The sequence below is a fragment of the Oncorhynchus mykiss genome, chromosome 3, assembly GCF_057628025.1.
Source record: "Oncorhynchus mykiss isolate SJ-2025 chromosome 3, ASM5762802v1, whole genome shotgun sequence".
Lineage (NCBI taxonomy): Eukaryota > Metazoa > Chordata > Actinopteri > Salmoniformes > Salmonidae > Oncorhynchus > Oncorhynchus mykiss.
In genome coordinates this window covers 70,749,411-70,761,858 of record NC_143024.1, presented here as the reverse complement: position 1 = coordinate 70,761,858, position 12,448 = coordinate 70,749,411, and the positions used below count along the sequence as shown (strand labels likewise).

General features: G+C 43.2%; 1 protein-coding gene across 5 annotated transcripts in view; it reads left to right on the top strand.

The window, feature by feature from the left end:
- LOC110520290 (unconventional myosin-Ib) overlaps window positions 1-12,448 on the top strand; it is a 147,609-nt gene that overhangs the window by 18,543 nt on the left and 116,618 nt on the right. For all 5 annotated transcript variants that reach the window (XM_090230061.1, XM_021597487.3, XM_090230060.1 and 2 more), the window contains exons 2-3: window positions 261-406; window positions 6,673-6,788. In XM_090230061.1, coding sequence (XP_090086187.1) covers window positions 281-406; window positions 6,673-6,788 — 242 coding nt within the window. In that variant the 5' untranslated portion in view covers window positions 261-280. The remainder of the gene's footprint in view (window positions 1-260; window positions 407-6,672; window positions 6,789-12,448) is intronic.

Here is a 12,448-nt window from a genome sequence, read left to right as displayed (position 1 = left end):
GCCAATCAAGCCCTCATATGCATCACTATTCCAGATTAGATTATCACTGCACAAGGATGAGCACCTGATCCAAAACTGAGTTCACCAAAACTGTTCATGACTGAAGTTCTGGAGTTGATGCATTGACTAACAGACCGCAGATAATGTAATCTATAGCAACAACTTACTTTTGCCAGCAATATCCATGTTCATCCCCTGTTCTCTTGCTTTAAAATCACGGCCTGTGTCTAATGTATTCCATTTGTTATTCTTCTTTACAGGGGGGACTGCTGATTCCAAGATGGAGGTGAAGACGTCACTTCTGGACAACATGATAGGGGTGGGGGACATGGTCCTGCTAGAACCCCTCAACGAAGACTCCTTCATCGTGAACCTGAGGAACCGCTTCGACCACAATGAGATCTATGTAAGTTCTCCCTCAGCAAATATTAAACTGGGTTTAGCCATAGCTGAGTTATATAATTTAATATATTCTCAATGTATTTGAAACTCACATTATGCTTGAATGTGTAACTGGATTTTGCCCCTTCTGCCTCAGTCTCAATGTCGTGGTTCAGCCGTGTTATTGTTCCCTCAGCTTCACTCTCCCTAAAAGTGCATGTTTACACTTAGCTTAGACAAACAGAAAGTGTGCACTTAAGCAATCTGCAGATACATCATTCATTGTTTCTAAACTCACTGCTGGAGCCTGTGCTTAGCCAATTCATTTTAGCCCTTGCCTCAAAAACAGCAGCACAGATACAGCAACCTCACCACAAAGCCCTGAGTTGACCAATCCATAAGTCACATCACTGAAGAATGTAGATGTCTCAAATGAGGCAGAACATTCAGAGCTCCAGGGAGGAGATTCAACTGGCTGCTGCCACTTCCCTTGGGGGGGGGGGTGGATGAATGGAGCAGACCTGTGTTCCAATACTATTTGAAATATTTCAAATACTTTGAGCGATTGCGCATGCCTGCCTGGAGTGCCAGATTGTCAGGGTGTGCAGTTTTGGCACTATTCTATTGGTCCATTAAGACAGGCAAGCTCAAGAAAGCATATGTGACATATTTGAAATTATTCCGAATAATATTTGAACCCAGGTCTGGAATATAGAGGCTGGATGAGGACTCTGTCTCAGGGCTCTGCTCCCTGGCTTCTCTCAGGGAACCCCTGCCTATCTGTGAGTTGGCGTCTCCAGACATCAGCCTCTATGATTATGGCTCTGGTTCTCTCCTCACTGCTGACTAGGACAGAGCCAAGTCAGAGCCCAGAGATTGATGTCACCACGCTCAACTATGATTGGCTGGCTACCTCAGCTTTGTGATATTTTAGTTAAGTTCATATCGCTTCCTGTGTTTATATGAGTTGTTTGTGACATCTAAGCTGCCCTCAAATTTCTCTGTCGAACGGTGAACTAAAGCATATGGTTGGTCTAAGTCAGTCTGTAATGTTGGAGCAAAATGGTTTTGTTGAAGTCTAGTGCTGTATAAATGCTTGAGTTGAATCATACTATTCAACTGGTAATTTTCTACTCTGTCCGGTAACCTCTTTACATACCGCACAGAGGAGTGATTTGTTACTGGCTCATTAACTTTAGGTCACTAAAAGCCAGGCAGAAATCTAGTTTCCTCTGTTTATTCTTTAAAGATCTTATCACTCCCCTATCTTAGACACATAGGCTGTGAGAATTGGTCAGAACCTGTTCTTGTTTGTACAATTCTGTTAATGAAGTAAAGCCAATTACTACGTATCTCTTTTGTCAGCTTACCTTCCCCTTTGAGGGCTAAACAGCTCTTTGTGTAGCTCACAGAACGGGACCGGCGAGTACTGAAGCGTGTAGCTCGTAAAAATCGTCTCCTCGGTTGCAACAGGCACTACCCAGTTCCGAACTTCCTCTGGAAACATCAGCACAAAAATTGTTCGTCGGGACCTTCATGAAATGGGTTTCCATGGCCGAGTAGCCACACACAATCAATCAAATGTATTTATATAGCCCTTCATACATCAGCTGATGTCACAAAGTGCTGTACAGAAACCCAGCCTAAAACCCCAAACGACAAGCAATGCCAGTGTAGAAGCACGTTGGCTAGGAAAAACTCCATAGAAAGGCCGGAACCTAGGAAGAAATCTAGCTGAACCAGGCTATGAGGGGTGGCAAGTCCTCTTCTGCCTATGCCGGGTAGAGATTATAATAGAACATGGCCAAGATGTTCATAGATGACCAGCAGGGTCAATTAATAATAATCACAGTGGCTATAGAGGGTGCAACAGGTCAGCACCTCAGGAGTAAAGGTCAATTGGCTTTTCATAGCTGATCATTCAGAGTATCTCTACCGCTCATGCTGTCTCTAGAGAGTTGAAAACAGCAGGTCTGGGACAAGGTAGCACGTCCGGTGAACAGGTCAGGGTTCCATAGCCGCAGGCAGAACAGTTGAAACTGGAGCAGCAGCACGGCCAGGTGGACTAGGGACAGCAAGGAGTCATCAGGTAGTCCTGAGGCATGGTCCAAGGAGAGGGAGAGAATTCATACAGGACAAGACAGGAGAAATACTCCAGATATAACAGACTGACCTTATCCCCAAACACAAACTTTGCAGCATAAATACTGGAGGCTGAGACAGGAGGGGTCGGGAGACACTGTGACCCTGTCCGACAAGCCTAAGATCACCATGCGCAATGCCAAGTGTCGGCTGGACTGGTGTAAGCTCAACGCCATTCACATACAAATAATATACTAGGCTATGCTTTTTGATTTACATATGTTCCTATAATGTCCCCGAGACCATTGTCATAGTCCTGGAAGTCCGACGCTGCTTGTTCCATAGTCAATAAATCCATGAATTTCCTTAACCAAATGTCCATGCTGAAGCACTGTGGTCTACTCTCTTTCCAATTCGTTCTAGGGTGGATATTGTCCACCATACACCTAACAGGCACACAGGACAATGTGGGATACATGCATTCAAAATTCCAGACAACATATCTACCTCGGTCCAAAATGTTTTAGCAGCTGGACATTTCCATAACAGATGCATTAGTGTACCAACCCCACCGCAGCCATAACAACCCACATCTGAAAGGCTTTGATTCATTTTTTTTCAACCTGTTAGGTGTAATATGCAAAACCTTAATTTGATTCATTTGATACCTTACACATTCGGGATATAGATGTTGTGTTTTTCCGTATTGCATCCCACTGTACTGCGGTCAGAGATGCACACAAGTCCTGTTCCCAATGTAATGGAGTAAGGATGTTGTTTGGAGAGGAGAGGCCAACAAGCTTGTATAAGGCAGAAACGGTTCCCTTCCCATTAGCAGCCCGGCCCCTCTGTTTGTTGTCCATCACGCTTTTAGATCCCACATCAATACCCTTTGAGAAATAAATTGTATTATTGATTTTGATCTGTAAATAGGGCAGAAATTGTATGTAATTCAGGCCAAACGTTGCTATCAACTCTTTAATTGGTTTGACATCACCATCCCTTACTACCTGCCCCACCTGACTGATGTTTTGGCGTTGGCAGGTAATATTAACCTATGTCTTTCTCTCTGCAGTAAACAATGGGTTGTTCCATATTGGACACGAAGGGAGAGATGCTCCATTGATAACCTTTTATGACGCATCTTTGCCACTTCACATGAAAACTCAAGTAGTGGATTATCTATTTTCCAATGGAACTTGAGCTAATACCATAATGATTATTTTGAGATCAAATTGCTATGTTCTGTTAGAATGTTTTCCTCTAGCCACTCCCAGCGGCCTGTTATTCCTCCATGTTTATAACCCCATGACAATTGGTATCTTGCATTATAAGACAAGTAATACAAATACTCAGGAACACCTAATCCACCCTTGCTTCTTGACATGCACAGTTCGTGCTTGGTTTCTTATCTTTCCACAACAATCCAGAAAATAAACTACGGCTCTCTTTAAACCAGTACTGAGGAACGATGGTCTAGGGAGGATGTTTAAGCAATAAGGCACGAGGGGGTGTGGAATATGGCCAATATACCACGGCTAAGGGCTGTTCTTATGCACGACGCAACACAGAGTGCTTGGATACAGCCCTTAGCCGTGGTATACTGGCCATATGCCACAAACCCCTGAGGTGCCTTATTGCTACTATAAAGTGGTTACCAAAGTAATTAGAGCTGTAAAAATAACTTTTGTCATACCTGTGGTATGCTGTCAGCCAATCAGGGTTTTAACCAACCAGTTTATAATAGTCTTTATCACCTCTGCTCTACCCCATAGTGATAAAAGTAGTACAGTAATAATAACATTTGGGTGGGGTCTTCCACCTCCACTGACCAGGAGTGGTTTTAAAAGCTGACTGGCTGGCTGCAGCCAACATTTAGCTACTAATCGCTACAGACCTGTTAGGTGAGTGTCCCTAGTACTAGTTATGGTGTCAGTTGTTGTTTTCCTTCATGAGGTGAATCTTTTCGTTCCTTACTGGTTGTACATGACACCCTGCCCACAACATCAATCTCAATGGTTTTTATTTTTCTGAGATTTAGAAGAAAATATTTGATTCCTGTGAGAAATATCTGATTTCTGTGAGAAATATCTGATTTCTGTGAGAAATATCTGATTTTCTGTGAGAAATATCTGATTTCTGTGAGAAATATCTGATTCCTGTGAGAAATATCTGATTTCTGTGAGAAATATCTGATTTCTGTGAGAAATATCTGATTTCTGTGAGAAATATCTGATTCCTGTGAGAAATATCTGATTCCTGTGAGAAATATCTGATTCCTGTGAGAAATATCTGATTTCTGTGAGAAATATCTGATTCCTGTGAGAAATATCTGATCTCTGAGTGCCAACCCTTTTTTTGATCCTACGACCGCTCCCCTTCTGATGTCATCCATTTATTTTGATGAGCCATGCCAAACACACATTTAAATGTCAGTTCAGGCATGACATCTCATCTGTGTTGACTATACATATTCCCTTGAATAGGTCTTGCTGTTTTAGCTTTGATCTAATGAGAATGTTAGACTGTGATGTCTGGATTATAATGCTTAGCTTGGAATGAGGAAGCAAAGTATTTTCTTTTAGTGTTTGGAACTTGTAATTACAAAGTCCTGCAAGGAGACATTTCCCCTTTCTCTGTAATTTACTCAGCACTGCCTAACTTTCATCCTTGAAAGAAATCGTTTTTGAAATTGCCCCTTTTTTTTATATGGGAGATCACGACAACACACTTATATAATGGGACTGACAGTGATCTGGTTACTATTATTATTGAGTCTGGTGTTCAGTTAGGGTCAATGGTCCCTGTGGTTGGAAAGCCCCTGTTTTCTTTGCTGTAAAACATTAAAGCATAATGTGAGTGTCAAATACATTGAGAATATATTAAATGATATAACTCCATTAATGCTAAACCCAGTTTAACACTTGCTGAGGGAGAACAGCATGTGTTACACAAAGCATTCCCTTCTCCTAAGTCCTGATAATGTTCTCTACTGTATATCCCTCCAGTCCCGTTATACCACAATTATCTGAGGTATTCAGGGGGAGAAGGGAGTGTACATGCACTCATTATGGGAGGCTGAGAGAGATCATGGGAGTGTGTGCCCTTGCGTGCTTTTCCTGTTAAAAAAGGCCATTGTCGCGTCAGCCTTAACTTTGCCTTAATGGCCCTGTACACACTTGGTCGTCTAGCAGTGACCCTACCAAGCCAGCGTTTGCTTTTATTCTGAGCACTCCATTTGACTTGTCCATTCTCGCCTCGGGTTCTCCAAAGAGTCGATTATGCCTCCCATGTACTTTTTGACAATAGGCAGTGGGATGTGGTGTTGCCTTGGAAAGGTCTGACTCTCCTGTTCTGAGTGGGTTATATAACTTCCATTTTAACAGAGAGAGTGGTTTAGAACCACCTGAAAATGCAGTCCTCTTCTATCTCAATGTAAGGTTTACAGTTTGACTGATTCTTTCAGAAATGACATACTGTCGTCAGTCTCACTCTGCAGTAATAAATGGAGCCGGGGAACGATGCCAAATGTGACGTTATTATGTATAATTTTCTTGACACACTCTAAGCAACAATGACAAAGTACATAAATTCATGTTTTTCTCAATCCTAATTTATGGAAATAAGATGTACATAGAGAATGCACTTTAAAGAATGACCCGGCTGCATCAAGCTGACCCATTTCTTTCCGACAAAATCTGTTTCAATGACTTGAGTCCAGTGCCTTTAATATCAGCCATCACCACTTGGAGATGTAGCCTCACCCATACCCCCCTCTACTCGTGCCCACTACCCTACCCCTACATTCCTCTATCTACCAGACATGGGTGTCACACGGGAGAAGCCGCATCCTGGGATTCCAGACATTTTTCCTTTGTTTTTAAGTCTCCCGTGCTGATGCTCTTTCCACTCTTTTCTAGCTCCCACATGCCTGAACAATGCAGCAGGATAGAATTCCCAGCTGGGAAGCGCTGAGGATGCAAAAATGAAACTCTTCTCACCTCAGTGCTTCCCTGAGAGCAGAGCTGAGCAAGACATCACTTTCAGACACCTTACCTGAGAGAAATTCTCTGAACACTAGTCAATCTATCACACCCTGATGTCTCTCTCTACTCTTTATCGCTCTCTATCTGCAGACCTACATAGACAGCGTAGTGATATATCATTTCTAATAATCATACCCTGGTGTCTTGTTCCCTCTCTCTGCAGACGTACATCGGCAGTGTGGTGATCTCCATGAACCCCTACAGGTCTCTCCCCATCTACACACCACAGAAGGTGGAGGAGTATCGCAACAGGAACTTCTACGAGCTCAGCCCACACATGTGAGTGCCTGGCCTAGGTCCTTCCTCCACCCTATCTTTGTGTAGTGCCGTCTACCTCCACCCCACTGCTGGCATGTTGTGTAGGATGCGTCTTTTTGTCCACGTTGAGGCCACAGGCAACAAAGCCCCTGTTTATAAATGCCTGATGTTTCAGGCAAAATGTCAAACACACAAGTGAACGGCATTGATTGGCGCACACAATCGGAAACATTTGAGCCCAAAAGACAATGCACATCTCCGCCAGTAGGTTGGCGGAGAGGTTTTTGTTTTGCCTCCTTTTGAGTTCACTGTTCAGTTTACTGTTCCCTTTGTGATTTCCAAGGACCAGTATGGTTTAACTACAGCTCAACCAAATGAACCAGTATTGAGATAGAGGATGTGTGCTGTGCTCTGTCCCACACACTAGACCTTGTTTTGGGGTACAGACAGTTGGGTAGTGAGGGGCCCCTGGAGGGAACCCCTCCAGCAGGTGGCCATCTGCCTGTCCCTCCACAGCGGTGCCGGAGCCAGCCCAGAGGCCCTGCTGCACAGCTCTGACACAGTAAAACAAAATAGGTTCCCTGCTGCTCTGACACGGTAAAACACAGTAGGTGCCCTGCTGCACAGCTCTGACACGGTAAAACACAGTAGGTGCACTGCTGGTCCTGCTGCTTTGCCACTGTAAAACAAAGCAGGTGTCCTGCTGCTCTGACACGGTAAAACAAAGGCCAACACTCGTCAATTAGCTTCCCTGCCTGCTGCATCCTGGCCTGGGCTGGAGCAGACACTCCATGGTTGGAGGATGAAAGAGAGGGAGGGCGGGAGTGGGGGAGATCCCTTAGCTGTTCCAGCACTGACTGACTCGTCACAGAAAGACAGCCAGACAAATGAAAGGGTATTTTATTTATACTAGAGCGTACGCTTCAAAGGGCCTGCTCCTGTTCCAGAACCCCCTCTTTCTCTTCATGTGGTGACTCAGCAGACAGCAGGACAGTCAAACAGGGCAGATGTGTCCAGCTGTTTCTTTTGGCAATCTCTTTCCTTATAAGATGTTTTCCATTCTCTCTCGGTCTCCAGACCCAATGCTGCTCTGTTCTGTCTTTCTCTCGCCTGCAGTTTCTCTTCCACTATCTTCATCACTCTTGTTTAAAAGAAGTCCTCTACTTCCTCCTCTCTAATGCTGATATCAGCCTTCAGAGGCCAGGGCCCACATTGCTCTTGGATCTGGAGCCATGCCTGGGCTGTTACAGTTCGTAGAAACACGTCAAACGAAGTATAGAATCAATCTTTAGGATGTTTCTATCATAAATCTTCAATAATGTTTCAACCGAATAATTCCTTTTTCTGTAGAAATGCAATGGGTCTGCCAGACCCCTGACTCAATCAGTTCTCATTCCCCCCTCCTTCACAGTAGAAGCCTCAAACAAGGTTCAAAAGACTGTTTACATCTAGTGGAAGCCTTAGTAAGTGCAATATGACCCCATAGACACTGTATATTCGATAGGCAATGACTTGAAAAACTACAAACTTCACTTCCTGGTTGGATTTTTTTCTCAGGTTTTTGCCTGCCATATGAGTTCTGTTATATTCACAGACATCATTCAAACAGTTTTAGAAACTTCAGTGTTTTCTATCCAAATATAATACTAATAATATGCATGTATTAGCAACTGCGCCTGAGTAGCAGGCAGTTTACTCTGGGCACCTTATTTATCCAAGCTACTCAATACTGCCCCCAGCCATAAGAAGTTAAATCCTCTCAGATAGACAGGTTATGTTGAAAGATGCCAATCTAGGCTTAAATGGTTATCCGTATCGGCTGGGGGTAGATCCAGGTGACACAACATGCATGTAAAACGCTGACTCAACTTTTCCCAATGTTTCTGAATGTACTGTATGTTATATATAATTTGCTAGTCAGACATAGTTTCTTGTTCATAGTCAAGAGTTATAACATGGCAGGAAAATCTCACCTGATGCTAAGCTGTTAACTAAGAGGAGTATATACGGTAAACACAGCTGAACACCGCAACAGTTCACTGCTCTCCTAGGATGCGTCCCAAATGGCACTCTATTCTCAATGTAGTGCCCTATGAATCCTGGTCAAAAGTAGTACACTATGTATGGAATAAGATGCCATTAGAGATACAACCCCTAGTTTGGTTTCAGCCTAAAGGATTAGTCCCTCTGAGGTCCTGAAGTGGCTGTCTGTCGTGGCCCAAACCAAAACCCTCCATAACATCGATCTTAATCTTGTCCCTATCAGGCCATCTGGACTTGTCATTCTGTCTTTGTTTTGCTGACTGACAACCAGCTCTGTGTAACATGAGACTACTGAGTCCAGACCACTGCCACATTAAACCTGTCTGTCACGGTCTCACCACCACTGAAAACTATGAGGAAATGCCATATTCAGTGCTGAACATGACTGGAGATGTCAGTCACTGCTACATCTCAGTGTTACTTGAGATTCTGTATGACAATTTTGAAAGTAATTGAGAATCATGATTCACAACATTCATCGGATGCTCCGCCGTTTTGCTTCCTTGGATACGATCTTAAGTTCTAATCACCATTTTCAGAGGCAGAAACAATGCAGTCACAGAAGGATGATATTGATGATCAACATACTTGTGTTTTATGAAGTAAAAAACATCCCCCAAGGCAGCTGGAGATGGTAATCTGTGGTGGGGATACCAATTTCAATAGAACATTTATGTATTTTCCTTAGCTTAGCTGGAATTCAAAGCAGAGCAGACAAATATGTATCACTGCAGGCCATGGAATTTCACTGAGTTTGCAGACCGGGAGGTTTGAGCTTGAGTTAATGATCTATCTAAGCTATGTGATATAAATATGCTCTAGAATATTGATGCTGATACTGCATGAGGAAAAGCACATAACATTCCTACTTGAATGATGCTTTATGAACAAGGCCCAGTAGTACATAGGCCACTATTTGGAAAGGTGTTGATTTGAATCTACAGCCATTTCCCTTGATTACCATTATCAGATCTACAAGACAAAAGACAACAGTGTGGGCTTGCTATATGACTAAGTGGCGAGTTGGATCAGCCCAACAGGATAGGCAGTGGGTGTTTAATGCAGCTTGTCGACAACTTAATAGAGAGGAAAGCATCATTGTGTGCACGTCCCAAATGGCACCCTGTTCCCTACATAGCACACTACTTTGCTCCGTTCAAAATTAGTACACTTTATAGAGATTTGTGTGCCATTAGGGATGCAGTTTTGACTAGTTCGTTTACAGATGAATGAGCCGCTCCTCCCGAAAACCCTGTTTATTTTACCACACCAAACTGTGCTTTCAAAGGTCACCCGAGCCGTAAAACAACTTGATTTAAATGAAATAAGTAAATCTTAGAACGATCTCCAAACATTCAGGTCTGCTCAGCTAAGTGGTCCTTTAGGCCTGCGACCCAAGGCCGCTTTGGGTATTTACATAGAAAAAAAGATCACACGCTGAAACGTATAGGGAACTATTCAGACCCCTTGACTTTTTCCACATTTTGTTACGTTACAGCCTTAATCTAAAATTGATTACATTTAAAACAAATCCTCAACAATCTACACACTACACCATAATGACGAAACGAAAACAGATTTTTTGAAATTTTTGCAAATGTATTACAAATAAATAATACACCTTATTTACATAAGAATTCAGAACCTTTTTCATTGACTTGACGCAATTGACTTGTAGTTTGCTAAAAAGGCACATAAAGACACAGAAACAAGATTCTCTGGTCTGATGAAACTCTTTGGCCTGAATGCCAAGCGTCACGCCTGGAGGAAACCTGGCACCATCCCTACGGTGAAGCATGATGGTGGCAGCATCATGCTGTGGAGATGTTTTTCAGCGGCAGGGACTGGGAGACTAGTCAGGATCAAGGCAAAGATGAACGGAGCAAAGTACAGAGAGGTCCTTGATGAAAACCTGCTCCAAAGTGCTTAGGACTTCAGACTGGGGCGGCAGTTCACCTTCCAAAAGGACAACAACCCTAAGTACACAGCCAAGACAACGCAGGAGTGGCTTCGGGACAAGTCTCTGAATGTCCTTTAGTGGCCCAGCCAGAGTCCGGACTTGAACCCGATCGAACATCTCTGGAGTGACCTGAAAATGCCTGTGCAGCAACGCTCCCCATCCAACCTGACAGAGCTTGAGAGGATCTGCAGAGAAGAATGGGAGAAACTCCCCAAATACAGGTGTGCCAAGCTTGTAGAGTCATATCCAAGAAGAATTGATGCTGTAATCGCTGCCAAAGGTGCTTCAACAAAGTACTGAGTACAGGGTCTGAATACTTATGTAAATGATATTTCATTTTTTCATTTTTAATAAATGAAAAAAAAATGTTAAACTGTTTTTGCTTTGTCATTTTGGGGTGTTGTGTGTCGATTGAGGGGGAAACTATTTGAGGCTGTAACAAAATGTGGGAAAAATCAAGGGGTCTGATTACTGTATAGAGCCTTTTCATACAAAACTAAACGCTCCAAAATGTTAACAAAAAGGAATCCAATATTTAAAGTTTTTTCGCTACTCACACACATCCTGACGTATAAGCGTGATTTTATAATCGTGACTATATGGATGGTAAGAAGCCATTAGTTAGTTCATCCATGCATGGTTTGGTCCTACTGTCTAAATGATTATCCTGACTCACTCCTCAATGGATTGATTCTCACTTAAAGGGTTATAAAATTAGGAGAGCTGACATAATGTAATTCCCAAAACTTTTCAATTATTCAGGGAAGAACCCATAATGTGCCATGGTTCGTTTGTTCCAATCACTTGATTTAAGAAACATGACACTTGTTTATATAAAAAGACACTAACAAGGTGTTCGTTCATAGACTTTGCTCTTTCCAAACCAATGCTCTTTTTTTTCCCCATGCCAGAAATGGTTCCTGTTTCCCATTTTTCATTAGTGTTTGTGGGTTTGGAAGCTGATTTTTCCAGGCGGGGCTGGGGCCATTGTGGCTTTCTGATTGGATAGGCTAGCCTAAAGGGGATCAGTGCTAGGCTTTAATTAAGTAACATAGGGAGGTCTTCTGGTCCTTTCTTCCTAACCATAACCCCTCTTCTGTGCTCTTATCCCTTTTCTGCACCCCTCCAAACCCTAAGGGCTCAGACTCACCAATAGCGTTTGCTGGCCGAGAGTACTTAGCACCTCCTGAATGTAATTTGCAAACTGAGTGTGCACCGATTTTACATGTAGAATAATAAAAAAAATGTTGGCTGTCAGAAATCTACATCGGGTGGTCCCAAAAACACAGTGCACTGAACGATTGGTAGATGAACGATAGATCCACATTCGGTGCGATGTGTGTGAGCCTCTCTTCTCTGCTCCCCGCCAAACCCGAACCTTTTCTCTCTGATTCCATCTTCTGCTCCCCTCTGCCTCAGAATCCTCCTAACACGTCCTCTCCCTCAACTCCTCTAGTTGATCCTCATTAGACTTAAACACCATAAAACTATCAGTAGGAACAAAACTGATGGGCAGAGCACAGCTGTGTCATGCAGGGTTGAGGGTCCTGTTCATTAGGGCACACAGAAACGACAGCAAGTGTTTCTTATTGGACACGTGCATGTTCCTAGTACCACTTTTCTTCCATTTCGTGCCTAATGAGCATGACCCAGGTTGCCTGGCTGCCCCCTGGCCATT